Source organism: Oryzias melastigma, linkage group LG5, assembly GCF_002922805.2.
Source record: "Oryzias melastigma strain HK-1 linkage group LG5, ASM292280v2, whole genome shotgun sequence".
In the NCBI taxonomy this organism is placed as follows: domain Eukaryota; kingdom Metazoa; phylum Chordata; class Actinopteri; order Beloniformes; family Adrianichthyidae; genus Oryzias; species Oryzias melastigma.
The window spans coordinates 20334132-20351275 of NC_050516.1; the positions used below are offsets into that span (position 1 = coordinate 20334132).

The 17144-nt window shown below is 38.5% G+C and overlaps 2 protein-coding genes across 3 annotated transcripts; one reads left to right on the plus strand and one right to left on the minus strand.

The window, feature by feature from the left end:
* The first annotated feature begins 20 nt into the window (after positions 1-20).
* On the plus strand, positions 21-1110 carry LOC112144548 (pre-miRNA 5'-monophosphate methyltransferase). The gene is made up of 2 exons (XM_024269123.2): positions 21-262; positions 506-1110. Exons 1-2 carry the CDS (start codon positions 56-58, stop codon positions 1049-1051), a joined length of 753 nt encoding a protein of 250 aa, XP_024124891.1. The 5' UTR covers positions 21-55; the 3' UTR covers positions 1052-1110.
* Positions 1111-1849: 739 nt separating this feature from the next.
* On the minus strand, positions 1850-17118 carry ppp4r1l (protein phosphatase 4, regulatory subunit 1-like). Of its 2 annotated transcripts, none has more exons than XM_036211982.1 (20): positions 16901-17118; positions 14845-14889; positions 14271-14400; positions 13107-13213; positions 12875-13017; positions 12601-12747; positions 12270-12377; positions 12120-12185; positions 11792-11950; positions 10853-10962; positions 10216-10709; positions 9834-10108; positions 9173-9259; positions 8917-9102; positions 7953-8114; positions 7684-7784; positions 6454-6574; positions 4877-5011; positions 3529-3670; positions 1850-3386 (listed from the first exon to the last, which is right to left on the minus strand). In XM_036211982.1, the coding sequence occupies exons 1-20, from the start codon at positions 16905-16907 to the stop codon at positions 3241-3243; spliced, it is 2871 nt and encodes a 956-aa protein (XP_036067875.1). In that variant the 5' UTR covers positions 16908-17118; the 3' UTR covers positions 1850-3240. The 2 variants fall into 2 exon arrangements, with proteins under 2 accessions (XP_036067875.1, XP_024124887.1); XM_024269119.2 differs by having other exon boundaries at positions 9834-10132; positions 16901-17116.
* Between the last annotated feature and the right edge of the window lie 26 nt (positions 17119-17144).

The following is a 17144-nucleotide window of genomic DNA, read 5'->3' on the forward strand; positions in this document are numbered from 1 at the left end:
TGCAATTCTGTTCCGCTTCAGAGTTTCCACCCGGACTTATTTCACCGAAACACACATGGCCATGGCAACATGTCCACCGAGTTGTGACACCGGTGATGAAAAAGAGGATCCTGGAGCTGCTCCTTACGGCAACTTTATAAACTATTATACGTTCAACCCTCCGGAGAATCGTCTGAGTTTGGTTCCGGCCTCTCTCCTCCACGAACTGGGTTACAGCGACGGCGAGGCGACGCTGATCCTGGACGTGGGATGTAACTCAGGGGTCCGTGAGATCAAACTGTCCCCTCTGTGGCAAATAGATTTATGAGATTATGGTTAAGACAGAAACCAAGGCTAGTCAAAGCATACATTTGAATTTATACATTTGTTATTATGCTACAAAATCGCATTTTAAACCTTAAAAATGAATATTTTACATTATTTGCACAGTTGTCAACAAATGTCACATTATTGCTGTGTGGGATTTGTGGTGTCTCCTAGCAACAGCTGTCTTTGTGTTTATCAGGAACTGAGTGTGGCCTTTTACAAGCATCTGGTGCCGCAGTCTGAAGGGAACCAACGTAAAGGAAAAGTGTACCTGCTGGGATTTGATCTGGATGAGAGCCTCATTCAGAGGGCACAGCAGACCAACCCCCTGCAGGACAGCATCACCTTCATCCCTCTGGACATCACTAAAAACGCAGACCAGCTGGAAGTCTACCTCAGTCAGCATGGCTGCTCCCAGTTCCACCTGTGTCTCTGCCTGGCAGTCACCATGTGGGTCCACCTGAACCACGGAGACTCTGGTTTGCTGCAGCTGCTCTCCCGCTTGGCCTCCATCAGCCAGCATCTCCTTCTGGAGGCGCAGCCGTGGAAGTGCTACCGCTCTGCAGCCCGGCGCCTCAGGAAGCTGGGTCGCTCCGACTTTGACCACTTTAAGACCCTTAAGATCCGGGGGGACATGGCGGATCATGCCAGGGAGCATCTGGAGAAACACTGCGGGATGGAACTCATCCAGAGCTTCGGCAGCACCTCTTGGGACCGCAAGCTGCTACTCTTTAAACGGAAATGACATTGTGGGAACAATATTTTAATCTGCAGCACAGAATTAAATTCATCAGTTGATTGGCATCAAGTTTTTCATGCAAAAACAAAATTACAACTATTTTCTGCATTTGCCACATTTGGCAAATAGACTTAACAGGGATTTAAAACCTAAAGACTGTCATTAGTTTGATCAGGTTCACCTTTAAAAGGATGTTAAGATACAGACTTTAGACATAATTCATAAATCATTTATTGAACATGTTATGTAAATTGGGTATTTTTTCATTTGCAGGTTGACTTTTTAATTCATAATAAATTCCAGTTCCTCAACTTTGTGTTCAATAAATAAGTAATGAGATTATTTGATAAGTTTAACTGATCTGGTTAAGAAAGAATAGCAATAAAAAAGATGCAAACAAACAAGCCGGTAATTAATAAATGAAGCAGACAACTTGACTTTGCTTTAATTTCATAATTTTAATTACAGAATACTAAAAATAACAATACATAAAATGTTTGTTTTTTTAAAAGAAACCATTGAAAGTTACAAAGGTTGTAAATTTTGTAAAGTTAGGATATAAAATCTTTGAGCTGTGGTGAATAATTGAAAAAGAAAAATAATTTTCATAAAATGTATATATTAACTGTTCTACTACATTAAAAAAATGAGATGGACACAAACTGCAGACAGACGAGATGAGTCGACGCTGCCATTACTGCAGCGAGCTCTCCTTCCCAAGAAGGAGGACATGAGATGCACAGCACACCATTAATCAAGTTCTCAAATTATACTCCAAAGAAAAAAAACAAAAGGGAAGGGTTTTCATTTACACCAGAGGGGGGAAAAAGATGAAAAAAATAAAAAAAAAAGTGACTTGGTGACTGCTCCCATATTCTCAAACACCTTTACTAAACTGGCCTTGGTTCCACCGTCTCTTCCACAGGTTCAAGCTGTACAAAAATGAAAACAAGTTTTACGAAATCTCATACTTTTAAGTCATTCCACCAACAAAGAGAAAATTGAGGCATGTTTCAGTAACACGGCCATTACTATATTCTACTGTACAACTGGTCAGTCAGATCCACTGAGAGCAAACCGTGGTTTCACTGATGAACCTGAAGGAAGTGGTCCAGACAGCAGGATGAAGGAGGGGAGGCGTGCGCTTTCTAACAGTGTGCTTGATTTTTTCCTCTTTGCATCAGCTGGAGTCACTTCGTCATGAGCCCTTGTTAGTGATGGTTCAACACCAAAGACTTGATCAAAGGATGAGGGCGTTAAAAAAAAAAAAAAAGAAAAATCACAGTCTAGGACATTCAGTTCGGATGTCCCTCCACGTGTGTGACACTTGCTGGCCGTAGACAAATGGAGGTATTTCATTCATCTCCTGCCATTTAGGAGACATACTGTCACATCATACTGTCACATTTTGAGCTTGCCATAGTCCATTAGATTGCTTTTTTTTTTTTTTAAGTGATATCACGGAGTGGCAGATTAATCATCCCATCTGTGCAGTAGTAGTGGTTTCTGTGGTCCACAAAGACCAGGTGAGACTAAACGTGATATGAGACGGTGGGAGGGAAGAAACCAGAACCCAGAAGACATCTCAGAAGTCAGAGGACATTCGAGAGAACAGACGTTCAGGTGGAAAGGTTGGACTGGTCTGCACCTTATGCAACTGGAGTTTTTCTTTACAGCCAGAAATCCAGGAGCTGCTCTTTACAACATGAGCGAATAATGCTGTTTAGGTTCAGATGAGTCCCCCTGAGTTAGTGCACACATCCGAGTCCAGCGGGACTTACACACTAGTCCAGAAATCCACAAATAAAACTTTGAGAAAAAACAAAACAGACTTTATATAGGGTTTAGAATTAGCTTTGGAAAGTGTGAGTCTGTGGTGGTGGGGTCGATGTTAGTGTGGGGGCGGGAGCAAGTTCAGACATGAGTATGGCAACCACCACCACAGCCACCAGAGTCCTGCTCGTCTGTGGAAAATCTCTGAGAACTTTGCATTTTCTCGTTGTGATGTGCGCTTCATAGAGTCCCTCCGGTGACGGGGCCGTGTGGTCTGAGCATTTGTGTACATCCCAGTTCAAGACTCTCAAAGGGGTTCTGGTCCAGATGCTGGTGTCGCGGGTTATGCCAACCGGGTGTCGGTCAGGCAGCCAAGTAGGTAAGACAGGCAGGCAGGCTGTGAAGGTGTGCGAGCGCTGAGGCTAGATAAACGGAGCCGTGTCCATTAGGCCTTTGCTTGGGTCCATGCTGGCAAAGAATCGGACGTCTCGGTCCTTGTCGGACTGCAGAGCGATCACCGTCTCCTCCAGTTTGTTGGAATAGGCACAGCCTGGCTCTCGAAAATAAGCTGCAACAATTAAAAAGAGAAAACTTGACATTTCTGAACCCTACTTCTCACATCTTTTTGATGTGGTTGTTATAGGTCACACTCCAAGGCTTGAATTACAAGGAAATATAAACTGTGGATTGAATCTGTTTCTGCCCATTACCTTTCTCCATCACGCTCTGACGTAAAGCCTTGGCCACCAGGACGCGGACGTTAGCTACAGGGTCTGAGGACAGGCTGAGCAGACTGGGCAGGAGATGCTGGCTGAACTGATCCATGGGCATGCAGTCCTCCTCCACAACAGCCTGCAGGAAATCCAACGGAAACAGGAAGAAGAAGTCAAAAAGTACTTGATTACAAGCTTTTAATTTGAAAATCTGAAGAACAAGATGTTAATATTTAACAATCATTTTTATTTATTTAATAGTTTAACAGCCCGTCCTCACCAATAAGCATCTCTGTTAAAGATAAAACCGATTCAATGATACTAATTTCCTTAATGTAAAACTTTTCATTCTGATCTTGTTTTACTAAAACAAAAATAAATTAATAAATGCGTTTGCATTTATGAACTGGAGTCCACTTTAGTGTATTAAAAATAAAAATAATAGATTTATCATTTTGATTCTAACGCATCTTTAATAACAACTGTAAAAATAAAAGCTCCTTCTTTACAAAAATATACACTTATATACATATAATTACAGGCTGCCTCAACAATTTGTAATTGATGATTATTATATATTCTTTAACAAATGTCTTAGGTTTATTTAAGCTTTGTTTATTGCATTTCTTATCCTAAATTATTCCTTAAATCAGCAATTAAAGCTGATTTATGCTGAATATAATAAACAATATGAGATTGTGTTTGAATTGCAGTAATATTTTGTCAACATTTCACAAAAATGTTTGACTTTTTTTATTTAAAAAGCTTTTTCATAACTGTAAGTTTGTGATGGTGTCAACTCTTGATGGTGTTTTTTGTGTGTCACAAGCTGTAAACAGTCTGGTTAAACATAGACGAGAAATAAAAAAAGAATACTGTGTTCATTTCTCTACATTAGAAACTTTCCAGCACAAATAATGAGCATAACATCCTAAACCAGAGTCTGAACGCGTGCATGCTTTTGCAAAGCGTGTTTATGTGTAGTGGTGGTCGGCTGTCGTCACAGATTGTGGAAGGGGGTAACACAAAAACACAACACCTGCTCATGTTTCTGCACAGCAGCATTAAAGTTCCCACTGGTCAGTCTGTCTTCTGGTGCTCAGTATTCAGAGCCTACTTTTACATTCAATTTCAAAGTTTAAACAAAAAAAAAAAAACACAGAAATGAAAAAAATGATTGGCAATTATTGGGTTGACACGCCCACTCCTGATCTAAATATTTCCCACATCAGCCGTTAATACAGAATCAAACTGATCTTCTCGCCTCCTGTGGAGTCTGAAAGCAGACACACCTGCAGCTCTCATCTCAACACGACGATTTAATCATTTAATGAAGCAAACAGACCTGGCAGATGAAGGCAAAGGCCTGTCTTCCCACCCACTTGGGACAGTGGCAGAACCTCCCGGTCAGCTCCTTGATGAACTCCAAGCCCAGATCATCAGCCCTGCTGGCGTACAGCTTCTGCAGAATTTCCACCACCTGACAACAGGTAAGAGCACACAAACGAAGAGCACTTAGAGTACTTCTCAAAGGTCAAATGAACCAGCAGCCACACATTTCAACTGATTCGAGAAGGACCTGGCTGCAGAGAAGATGATGTCAGACATAATCAGCTGGAAGCAGAATTTACACAACTTTTTTGGATTATTTGATGAATTATTCGAAAGTTAAGAATAAGACAGTCAAGGAATATTTTTTTAAATGATGCATGACAATGTTGAATGCAGTCTCATTTTTTTTTTAACCCTAGACCACTATCGCTGGGTGATTTTCACCCAAGCAAAAGTATTTATATGATTTTCAATATATTGCATTTTTCTGAGTGTCACGGGTCCCTTGGGTAAAGTCTCACACGTCCCAAGAATGGGTGGACAAAAGGCCAAGTCTCCAGAATAATTTCTTTTTTTTAAGGATTTTTTTTGTTCTCAAATTCCTAATTTTTCAGTAATTTTCAAGCCAATGTTTTTATTTTCCATTTTGCAACATAAACCACAGTTGAAAATAAAATAAAATTACTCTAATTTATCACGTGTTGTCATATTTTGTTTTTTTTTTATGACAAATATTTTTTTAGGCTATATATTTTGGGGTAAAAATTAACCAGCAAAAGGGATGGTGTAACTTTTTACATCAAAAGCGTTCTATGGTTAAATAGCGTGTATTTATTTTGTAGGTTTGAAACAGAAGTTAATCATAATTGCACTCCTTTAACGCAGATCCACTCTTTGTGGAGAAACGTTTTAAAATCTTGAAAAAACAAATTTAAAAGATGTGAAAATCTTAACAAAAATTAACAAGAACCGTAGGGAATAAAGAGCAAATTCACACTCAGAAGCAGAAGTTGCACACTTTTAGCTGCTTTAATTTCAAGAAGAAGAACACTCATGGAGCTTGTGGCGGGATTTGATGTTGCTTTGTTTACCAGCCCTTTTTAAAATTAGCATTTAAAGTAAATTGTTAAGAATTGTAACACTTATTAAAACCTAAAATGGAGGGAAAAGCTTAACTTAAACCCTTTCAAAATAGTAATTTAAATAGTTATTTTTAGTATTCTAACACCTATTATTAAAGCTTAAAAATGTGAATAAATAGTAACTCATATGATTGCCAGCACAAAATAAAGTTTTACTGATCATGATAAGCAAAAATGGTAAAAAAAAATTGGGAGGGGTCTGTCCTGGTTGAGGACTTCCGGTCGATGATGTCTGCAGGCAGGTCCTCTAAACTGTTTCTCAAATATAGCCTTGCTGTTAAAAACAGAATCATTTATTTATCTATTTAGTTTACATCTCTACACTTCCTCTCTATTGTTAAAAAAGTCAAATTTATTTGGTTTTCCCTTGTTTACATATTTAATCCCATCAAATCTATCTTAAAAAGAAATTCATTTCATCTACAAACCTCAGATCTTGTAAACGTACCAGTTTGTAAGAGATCCACCGGACTTCTGACACTTTGTCGGAGCAGAGGGTGAGCGCTATATGTCTGAGGTAGTCGTACACGTCACGGTGGTTGTACAACTCAATAATCAAGATCAGCTGCCTGTGAGACAAAGAAACACAATTATGAAGCTGATGGAAAACAACAACGGTCTGTTGCAATACCTGCAATTCAAATATACATCTAGATGCAGGACTAAACCAGATTAAAACATTTGCAAAAGTATACATGATAGAGTATTATATTATTATTTCATAAATATTAAAGCAGAAATATGACAGGCACTAATGCTCCATGGCATGCAGCAATAGGAACGACTTATGGCATGCATGTGCACACATGTTCAGTGTGTTGGTTACTGTTGTCACTGCTTGAAGCAAACATGTTAAAAATACACAACAGAAAGGGCAATGTGCCAGCAATGTGAAGACCAGACAAGAACCGACTGTCGCTAGGACCCTGAAGAGACAAGATTCCAGGTAGAAAGTGAGAAAGACAGTGTGTCATGAAGAACTCACACTTCTCCATTCATGCATGTTTTTGCTTCAACAGAACACAAGTGTTTAGGCTGAACAGCAGAACAGAATGTTATGAATGTTTCTTATGTTAGGGTTAAAAATGACAGATTTTGACTTTATTCCGACAAAATAAAGCTTTAAATATGAATATTTTCTAGTAAAAGACACAAAACATTAATCTGATGTCAAAAATAATTTTGTGATATTAAATAAACATAACTTTAAAATAAAGTAATACAATAATAAAGCTAATCCTTGTAAGAACAGATCCAAAAATTATTTCAGCGTAACTTTTTTAACAACGCACATTGTTCTATGCCCTGATTTTCTGCTGACATTGCCAATCGATCTGTGCCGTGTCTCCTGTACAGAATGCGTTCAGCTTTCCATGTATGCATAAGACTATGGTAGTGATCAGGTCTTTGTTTTCATTCTCTAAAACTGGACTGAAGGTTTGAATTTTGAGGGAAAAGTGTGAAAATGATAAATGAGGGAAAACTGTACTAATTTGGCTAAAATATTATGATAGATATAATATGTTGGGTTGTGTTGCCCACCCCTACTGAATCTGTTTCTTAACACTGAAATATGAAATAAAGAGACAACCTCTGTTGTGAAGAAGGCTTTATGAATGAACTGAATTGAAAACAATGTCCAAGTTTGTTGTGTCTGAAGAAACAAAAGTCTACGTACTCTGCCAGCTCATATCTGAATCTCCAGTTGCGACTGTTGTCTGTGACCATGAACTCCTGCAGTTGGTACAGATACTCTCTCCTTTTGTCTGCATGCAGCAGCTGCAAGAAGGGAACGACACAAACAACATTATCTAACACAACCATACCAAGGACTTCCTTTTGTTTACCAATGATTTTGCAACAGCTTCTACATCTCACGAAGCAGCTGTGACTTCACATGTAGCTTCTCTCGACAGTCTGGAGGTGTGACCAAAGGGGCCTTCTTACCTTTAAGAAGTCATAAAGATGCTTGAGCACGCCGATGCGGACTTCATCCAGGTCTTTCAGAAAGCCGTTGAAGATGGGCACCAGATCCGCTGCCGTCAGCTGGTCCCCCAGGATAACCGCCAGTTCATGAATGGAGAAAGCCAGCGTGCGTCGCACTTTCCACTGAGAAAGACAACAAGAAAAATGACAAGATTAGAGCAGGAGTAGCAAAAAAAAAAGCAGTTTGATACATTTTAAGTCAGAAAAAAGTACAGTGCTAAAATAAGAATGTTTTTACTCATTTTAGCCATATTTAATTTTAAAATGTGGTCACAAAAACACCAAAAACCAAGCTTTGTGGTTTAATTGGTTACTCTGGAGCATTTCTGAGGGCTTACATTTTATATATATATATATATATATAAAACAAGAGTGCGACAAAGCAAACAGAAATCATTTGTCCTAATGGTTACTAGCTTCAGAAAATGTTTCTTTTTCCACTGTGGTATATAAAGGGGAAAAATATATCAATACAATCACAACAGTATTGGTGAAAAAGAATTCCAAAATTTGAAATCACTATAGGATAATTGTTACAAATCAAACCAGTCTTTGAAGAATATTAGAATAACAATCAAATACTAATATAATGTGATGATTTCTACTTGTTTTAAACTAATGTCTGTGATACAGCTCAATCTCCTGACGTTCTTTTCTTTTTCCTTGAGCAGAAACCTATTCAGAAGAGTCATGCGAGTTCCTGACATTTTTCCTGCTGAGTTGTGGCCTCAGTGTCTTCAATCCACACATCATTGTTCTCTGTGTTGAGTCAGGTCACATCCCAACAGCTTAAAGTTCAAATTCTGAACTGACAATTTTTTTTTTTTTTTAAAGCAGCTTCTCTTTCCAACTTTTTCACACATATTAAAGAATTAAACCACAAATCTAATCCCGTGTTATCTTTGTGACTTGAGTTCTTCCTGACCTGTACATCACTAGCGAGGGTCTCGTATGTGTCCTTGAGACAGTGCCAGTTCTGTCGACCGAGCGTGAGCGCCACTCCCGGGAGGCTGAAGGCACAGTGTTTGGCGATCTCTGTATCCACTGTTTGGGCTCGTGCCGGATCCGTCATCGACAGGTACTGGTCCAACAGAGGCTGGGGGATGACATTCTACAACAAACACTGTCTTTTAATAACGCACTTCTGTGCTTGCAGATGTACAAAAGTAAAGCCGACTGACCTGGATTTTAGGCTTATCCTCAGACAACGGGCTGTGAGGAGAGTCTTCCTTCTCCTCCTCCTCTACACTCTCGATTAGTTCACACTCCTGGCAAACATAAATCCAAACCATCAGTATTATACATTAAGATAATAATTATAATAATAATAATAATAATTAGAAGCTGTTCATTGGAGTAAATTAACCCAAAAGCAAAATAAAAACAAAGACAAAATTTGGATAAAGGCAGAAAAATCTATTATAGCTGAACTCATACACAAAAGCAGCCTGTGTGATCTGCAACATTTACATGGTTAACGTAAAAGGCAACTCAGTGGAGCTCTGAAATTTCAAATAATGATTAAATCCATCCTTTATCTGAACATTTTATCCTGAGAAAGGTCAAAAAGAATTCACTGAACCCTAAGCTACACTTTAGTGATGGCAGGGTACACCCTTAACATGTCACTAGTAATCAGAAACAAACTGATTTACAATTTGGAGCCACTAAATAACCAAAAAAAACATGTTTTTGGATTGTTAGGGGAAGCTGGGGTGCCCAGAGAAAACCCACACAGAGAACTTGCAAACACAAAAGGATTCATTATCATTCTAAATATTATTCCTGCTGTATAAATGTCACTGAATGTTAAAACAGACAGAGATTACAATAGTCTCATACCATAACAGGAGAGCATGGAGGAGACTCCTCCTTATTTTCCAGCGGCTCTGTCTGTGTCTCCTCGTCGCCTTGTTCCTGGACAGGACACGTCTCCGAGGCTGGAACAGATTCCATGGTTTGCTCTTCTTCTGTCAGCGTCCCTTCGATCTCTGACTGAAGTTCCTCAGATTTACACTCCGGTGAAAGGTTTCCAGAGTCGCTCTCAGGCTGCACTTCTAGCTGCAGGTCAGCAGGGCTGTTGTCCGTCGGGCTGTCGAGCTGGGCTGCCTTCAGAGCTGCTGACAACACTTGGACTTGAACTGGAGGTAGATTATATAAACAGCTAAATCTACCTGACAGAGCAGTGCCAACATCCTTCACAAACATATGCTAGGTTACTCACCTTGTACGTCAGGATCTGCAATGTGAGGTTGCAAACAATCCAAAACCTTCTGGATCTGATCACTGGTGGCTTTCCCGTGGCTAGACTTGGAATCAGGACAATTCTCCTCTAGTTCTTCCTCTTTTTCTGTTGCTTCAACTGATGTCGAACAGTTTAACATCTCCAGTTCCCCGCTGATGTCGGGCAGGGGAGGCCTCCAATAATGAAAAGAGTTAAAGTTCTCGTCTGTCTGCTCCGTTTCTTTTGTGATGCCGGGACTGTTTGTAGCGGTGGAGCTGTCACTTCTCCCCGTGAGGGGGAAGTTGTCACACGTCTCTCCGAGAACAGAAGTGTGGTCGTCCTCATAGTTGTGCAAGTCTTCACTTTCTGCTGTCGAAACATGCTCTGGTGATGGTGTAGCGCGGCCATCCTGGTTGGGAGGCGTGTGGGGGATGCTTCTTTCTGTATGGCAGTTGCTTATTTCATTGCAATTTAGGGAGTTGAGTGAGCAGTTGCTAAAAACATGATAAAAGTAGAATTTGATCAGTCTTGTTGTTACCACAAGTGAAAAAATTATAGAAAACTAAATTCTCGGGTAACACTTTAGAATAAGATTCCGACAGTAAGAACCAGGTGACTTCACCTGTCTGATATACACCTGGGAATCTCTGGAAGGGTGCCGTCCTCTCTGAAGTGAAGGCCTGTGCTGGAGGGGTTTGCAAAGGTGGAGATGAATCGCCCCAGAGACTGAAAGGCAGCCTGTCGGACCTAAAAGCAGAGAAAGGATGAGAGTAATGGTTATCTCTTTGGATATTTACTGTATGAGCAGGGTAATTTATTGTGATCAAGAATTACAAAAAAAATTGGATTAGAAAACAAGAATTAAGATGTGTTCTAATCGTTTTCTGCACCTAGAAAACCACGTTTATTAGTTTAAACTTAAGAAAGTGAGCAAGACTGTTAGAGTAGAGTAAGCCCACTACCTTGCAAATCATTATTCTATCAACACTCTCTCCTGCTAGCTTAGAGCCCCTCACAACCCCAATCCAACATTAGCGGTGGAGCAAAAATGGTGAGCACTATCAAAGTTTTCCAGCCTTACAGTTTTGAGATAGATACCAGCTCAGAAAAGGAAAACAAAGTACATGGATCTAGTCATCTACAAGTGAATGCATCAGAATGGAGTGGAGATGGGAGCTTGTGGCTTGTTTGTAGCTTCTGTGTCACACCTACAAGCTTTTTCCAACTGTCTTTTTGAGTCGGCTTCTTATTCACAACAATTTTCAGAAATGCAAATTTAAACCTAATTTTCTTCATACATATAATCCAACATGAGAAAAATCCAACAAGAACACGTTAAAAACACAATTTATTAGAGTGGGTCTTTAATACTATTTTAGCCGCAAGTCCCATACAGCACATTTGTGTCCCTGTTCACTGACTAATAGCTAAAATACCAAAAAAGTAATACACAACAGAAAAAAATAACTAGTTTAAAATTGTTCACATTTGTTATTTCAATGTCAAGGGATGATAAAAATGTGCATACAATTTGCGAGCTCACAAGTGAACTTTTTTTTGTTTGAGTGCACCTTACCCAGCGAGACTGGTCACTAATAAGGTTGATGAACAAAGGGGACAACTTTGATCGCCGGACCTCTGGAGAAGTGGAATTGGAAACCATCATGAAGCACTCGGCGCAAGCTTTCCTTATGCCCCAAAGGCTGTCTGAACATAGTTCGAAGAACTTGGGCATCTATATTTAGGACAGAAGCAGAACCCCCATCAAAAGGTGTTTTGGCCTTGGAGCAGCTTAACACAACAAGTGTTAAAGATGATATATTAAGACATCTGTAATAGTAAAAAATTCAGAAGGGCTACTATTCTAAAATCTAACGCAAAAAAAATATAACCTCAAGACTCACCAGTAGTTTTTCTGTGGCTTCCTGTCCAACAATAGAACAAAACTCCCCAAAATTGGCCGCACACACCTGTGACACACAAGCAAAATTTAATTTAGAGAACAACGCATATTTTAAGAGAATTTTGTGGTGAAGCTGATTTGAAAGCGTTACCTTCCGCACTTGAAAGAGTCTGCCGTCACTGCACAGGTCACAAAAACGGGGCAGCAACAGATGCTCCACTGTATCTTTGCTCAACATAGTCACAACTTTACACAAGATCTGCAAAAAGAAATTATTTTGTGCCATCACAACTTCAGACTAGTCTTACACTGAAACCAAACAGCTAGACTAGATTTGCAAAAAAAATGGCGCTGTAAACACATGAAACTAGAACAACCTTGAATACATGATGCGTCTTTTGATAGTAAACACAAAGCAATGATAGTTAAAACTATAATAAGAGTAAGCATCACATATATAAATAGTTGTGGGGAATTCTTACAGCAACTGCCTCGATTTTGTAGTCATCATCACTGCTGGGTTCTGTCAGGTCGAGAAGAACCGGACAAACTTTGGTCTCCATGTCGGCTTTGGAGATGAGGCCCTGCTCCAACAGAACCAGCAGGGCTGCCTGACTCGTTTTACGCACCTGGAAGCAGATTCAAGGAAATAAAATACTGAAAAATATTCAACTGCTCGAAAAGATAATGTATATATAATCAACACCAGGTTACTGTTTTACCACAACAAAGCTTTCATTTTCATTTATACCCTACCTGGTTATTTGGATCAGTTAGATATCGGACCACAATAGGTACCAAATATCTTGAAAAAGCGGCTGGGAAGTTTGGCCGACTCTCGTGCAAAAACATGGCGATATTAGGAACTTGCTCCATTAGCTCAGCTCGCACTGTAGGCTCTGAGAACACATGTCACAGCAGTACATGAGGAAAGGGAACACAAGGAAACCACAGCAGAAGACCATCACAAGAACGTAAGACCGTCTACCTCCATCTTCTGACATTCTGGCAACAGTCTCCATGACACTGATAAAGTCATTTTCATTCTCACTGAACTCTCGAAGCACATCGAGTAGGCCGCGAGCCACGATTTGCCTAGAAAGCAAAAGCTTGAAGTTAGTGAAATGCCTGCCAATGCCAACGAGCCACTAATGCAGAAAGCACTGACACTGCGCTGACAGAACTGTCCAGAACATCAAGTATGTTTACTGAAAAATGTCCAGACAAAAGAATGAGCCCAAAAAACATTCAAAAAGGAAAGAAATTGTTAGTATGGAGCCTAATGCAATGTAATAGTCTTTTATGGGACTGTTGTTAAATCTGCAAAACTCATTACAAGTAATTATTTTAGCATGAGAACAATGGAATCTGATGACTGTAGAGTAAGTGCAGACATTAGCCAATACAAAAAAACAGACCAACATTACAAAAATTCCAAAAAAAGGAAAAGATAATAAAATAAAATAAATAAGTCAACACAATTTACATTTATAAATAAATAGGTCACAAGACGTCAATAAACCAATCACATTATTTGAGCTGTAAAATGCATAAGTAGCTGTTTTATACCATAAAGAAGAGAGAATTAGTGGAGTTAAATATCTGTTTGGTCAGTATTAATTTTTCTTTCAAGTTAACTTTAGTAATTGTTTCCGAAGTACAGCAATTTTTTTCCAGCTAATTGTTGCTGAGCAACAACTTCTATGTTGCTAAGTCTTACAAGGTGTGACACGATTCTTTCAACATGAATCACCAGCATGACATGTCAGCAGCACAGCAGGTAGAAACTACTGTGCCCTACTAAATACGATTACCTTCATCCTTTACAATTACAATTAAACTTGTTCAACTCTGTATACTGCAACATAGCTTACAATTAACACAATGTACCAAACACTATTTTTATCATGTTTAAAGGGATGTTGGTTTTGGTCAAATGTAGACTTGTAAAATAATTTTTCTCAAAGCACATTGGTACTGTGGAATCCATAATCAACAATTAAGAGGATGTCAATCAATTCCTCTATTACAAACCAGCTATTGAATACAGAAGCAGCAGAAAAATGCAAATGGGAGCAATCAGCCTGCTAGTCACGAGGTCTGAAATCCAAATATGAGTCTTTGACTGTGGATTTGAAGGGGCTGTAATTACCTGTTAAAGACATTTTCGCTGAAAGCATATTTCTCTAGCCTCCCAAGAGGTGTGAGGTTGTCCTGTCCTGCATCAAGAAAAGCTGTGATGCGAATGCCGTCACAATCTGACCCGTAGTCATCGAATCCAACTGTGAGAAGAACACAAAGGGTTGTTTGTAAGGATGACATCGTAAACAAATCCTTGCCAGTATTTTGTAATGGGATTTTGTTAGAGACACTTAGCACGCATATCAGTGACGACAAAGGATCAAATTATAAAAATGAACACGAGTGCACATGCAAACCTCTATTCTATTTAAATGATCAGCATCCTAATATTCTTGAGTTGGATCATGCAGCTTAAAATTATACAATTGCTAGTTAATGTTAAAGTTCAATATGTTGTTTATAGCAGCAATAAAAAAGCTAATTATAGAGCATGAACTCAAGAAAAAAAATTAAGAATCATTTGGAAATAACTCCCTGACGTAAAAATTAAATCTATCACAAATTAATTTAGAAGAAAAAAAATGCAACACAAATAATACAATATTTCAAATGTTTCTTTAGTAAAGTTTTACAAGCATACTTACAGTCGTCCATATCATCGTGACTATCTTCAAAGTATAAAGATAGACCTGCAAGGACAAAGCAGACTGTGGGAGGCTTTCGTGGCTGCTAACATCCTCATCATACAATCACCACTTATCCCTCTATGTACAGAAAAGGAATCGTGATGAGGAAGAGTTTATGACAAGAGGAGCCTCATTTCAGTAACAACTCTTGCCAAATAAAAACTTTCAAAAAAGGAAATGTATAAAGCTAACCTTTTGCAAGAAACTATTTCCCCAAATTTAGGAAGATGCAACATTAAAGGGTGGATGGATTTAGTAGAAAACAACAAGCAAACTAAAAAAAAAACACATTTTTTCCCCATTTACATTATTAGCAGTACCTGGGTTTTCTGCCTTTTGGTTCAATAAAACAATTCTACATTTATTAGGAGGTATTTCCATTTTCCCCCTTCTTTAATTTCATAATTTCCAAACAAATGATGTGATTCAATAGATGAAAACACACCCTCTTAATGAAGTTCAGTGCACAAAAAATCTCTGAGGAGTTTAATCACAGCCTAAACATGAAAAACAGAGGTTACAAAAAATGGATGAGGGTCTATTAGTATTTTCTAGATGAACACAACCTGATAAAGTCAACTCTTTAGTTGTGCTTTTAATGTTCTTAGTTTAAAAAACACACATGCTGGCATTGGAAAGATGCTCATTATAATGTATTGTTATTGTTAGCTGTGCATCTGATGTCCTGCTTTGGATAAAGCATCATTTAATTTTTATTAAAAAAAAGGCATGTTATTTGATTGAAGAATAAAATGTGATAATGGTAAAAAAAATAATAATAAGACACTGTCAGTCTTTTATAGTTTTCCTTTTCTTTAAAATACACTCCACTTGTGTATTTTTTTTTGACCCAACAAGGGAAGCTAACACTTAATCTATAAGAGCAATGTGTATATTTTTACAGCTTTTCCATTATTTTTTATTGTAATTTAGGAATTAACATGTTTCGTGTTAAGAGTTGGTCTGTTCTGATCCAAGTCCAACTAAAACTTCATATCTGGCTTTACATGATTGTAAAAGTAACAAAATACCAAAGACTAATATTGCTTTTTAACTGTAATATAATTATTTAGAGCAATAACTAACAAGTTTTGAGCCACAATTGTAAATAGAACAAATTATTACTTATTAATTCATTAGGGTTAGAAAAATGCAAATTTAACAACAATGATCATCATCTCATTGCCCATGTTTGATGAAAGAATTTAATGGGTATAAATTTATACTTTTTTTGAATTTTCTTTAAAATTTCCGTGATTTTTTGAACAAAATTAATTTAAAACAACTACTATAAGTTTTTTTATGTTTCATTATTTATAATATTTAATGCACAAGCTTCATCAACAAACGACTTTCAAACAAGAAAAGACAACAAAAATGTGTGGTAAATCAGAGAAAATGCAGCAAATCCTGTCAAGGAAGTGGATCATGTGTTTACAGTAAGACAAGCAAAGGAATGTGCTCCAAAAATGAACCAATTTCTTTTAACAAAATTACATCCCAAAAACGTGTTTCGTAAGTGAAGAAAACGTCGAGACAGATTTGACAGCATCTTTTGAGAAGAGGGGTTGAAGAACACCAAATCCGCTTTGTTATGGTGTAAAGAAGGATTTGGTCAGCTACTACTGGCTAAACTGAATGTAGCTATCCAGCTAACGTTTGCTCTGTCAACAGGTCGAAAATACGTGAGCAAAGACGGACAACAAGCTTTTACGAGTGGAAACGTGCTCTTTATAATCAATAATGGACGGATAATGATGATACTTGGGTTAAAAACGGTCTGACTGTGACTTAATTCGACACCGCTAAGTAAAGTAGCTATCGTTAGCTAGTTAGCTAGTGTTGCCAATAGTGCTAACGCGGCTTTAGCTCGATTTAGCCACACGGATACCAAAAAACAGCCACAATTAAACCATTTATGTAATTGTTACGCTTCCCTGAAACAAACTTGAAGCATGAAAATGTGTAAAAGTTAAAACTAATATTAATTGGAGGTTTAAAAAAGTGCTATTACCTGCCATCTTGAATATTGGCTCGGCTCTGCGGGCTGCCGTCCCGTGTGGGCTGTCACTACCCCACAGCTGTCACTCAAGCGCGGCAGCGAACTACTTCCTGAAAGTATTTCCTTGTGCTAGACTGCATATATGCCGGTGTATATACGGGCTGCTTATCCTTGGAGCGAATACTTACGTAACCTTTTTGCACTTCAGACACAAACTCGACATAACTGAGTGTGAGCACGTCACGCAGTGTGAGGC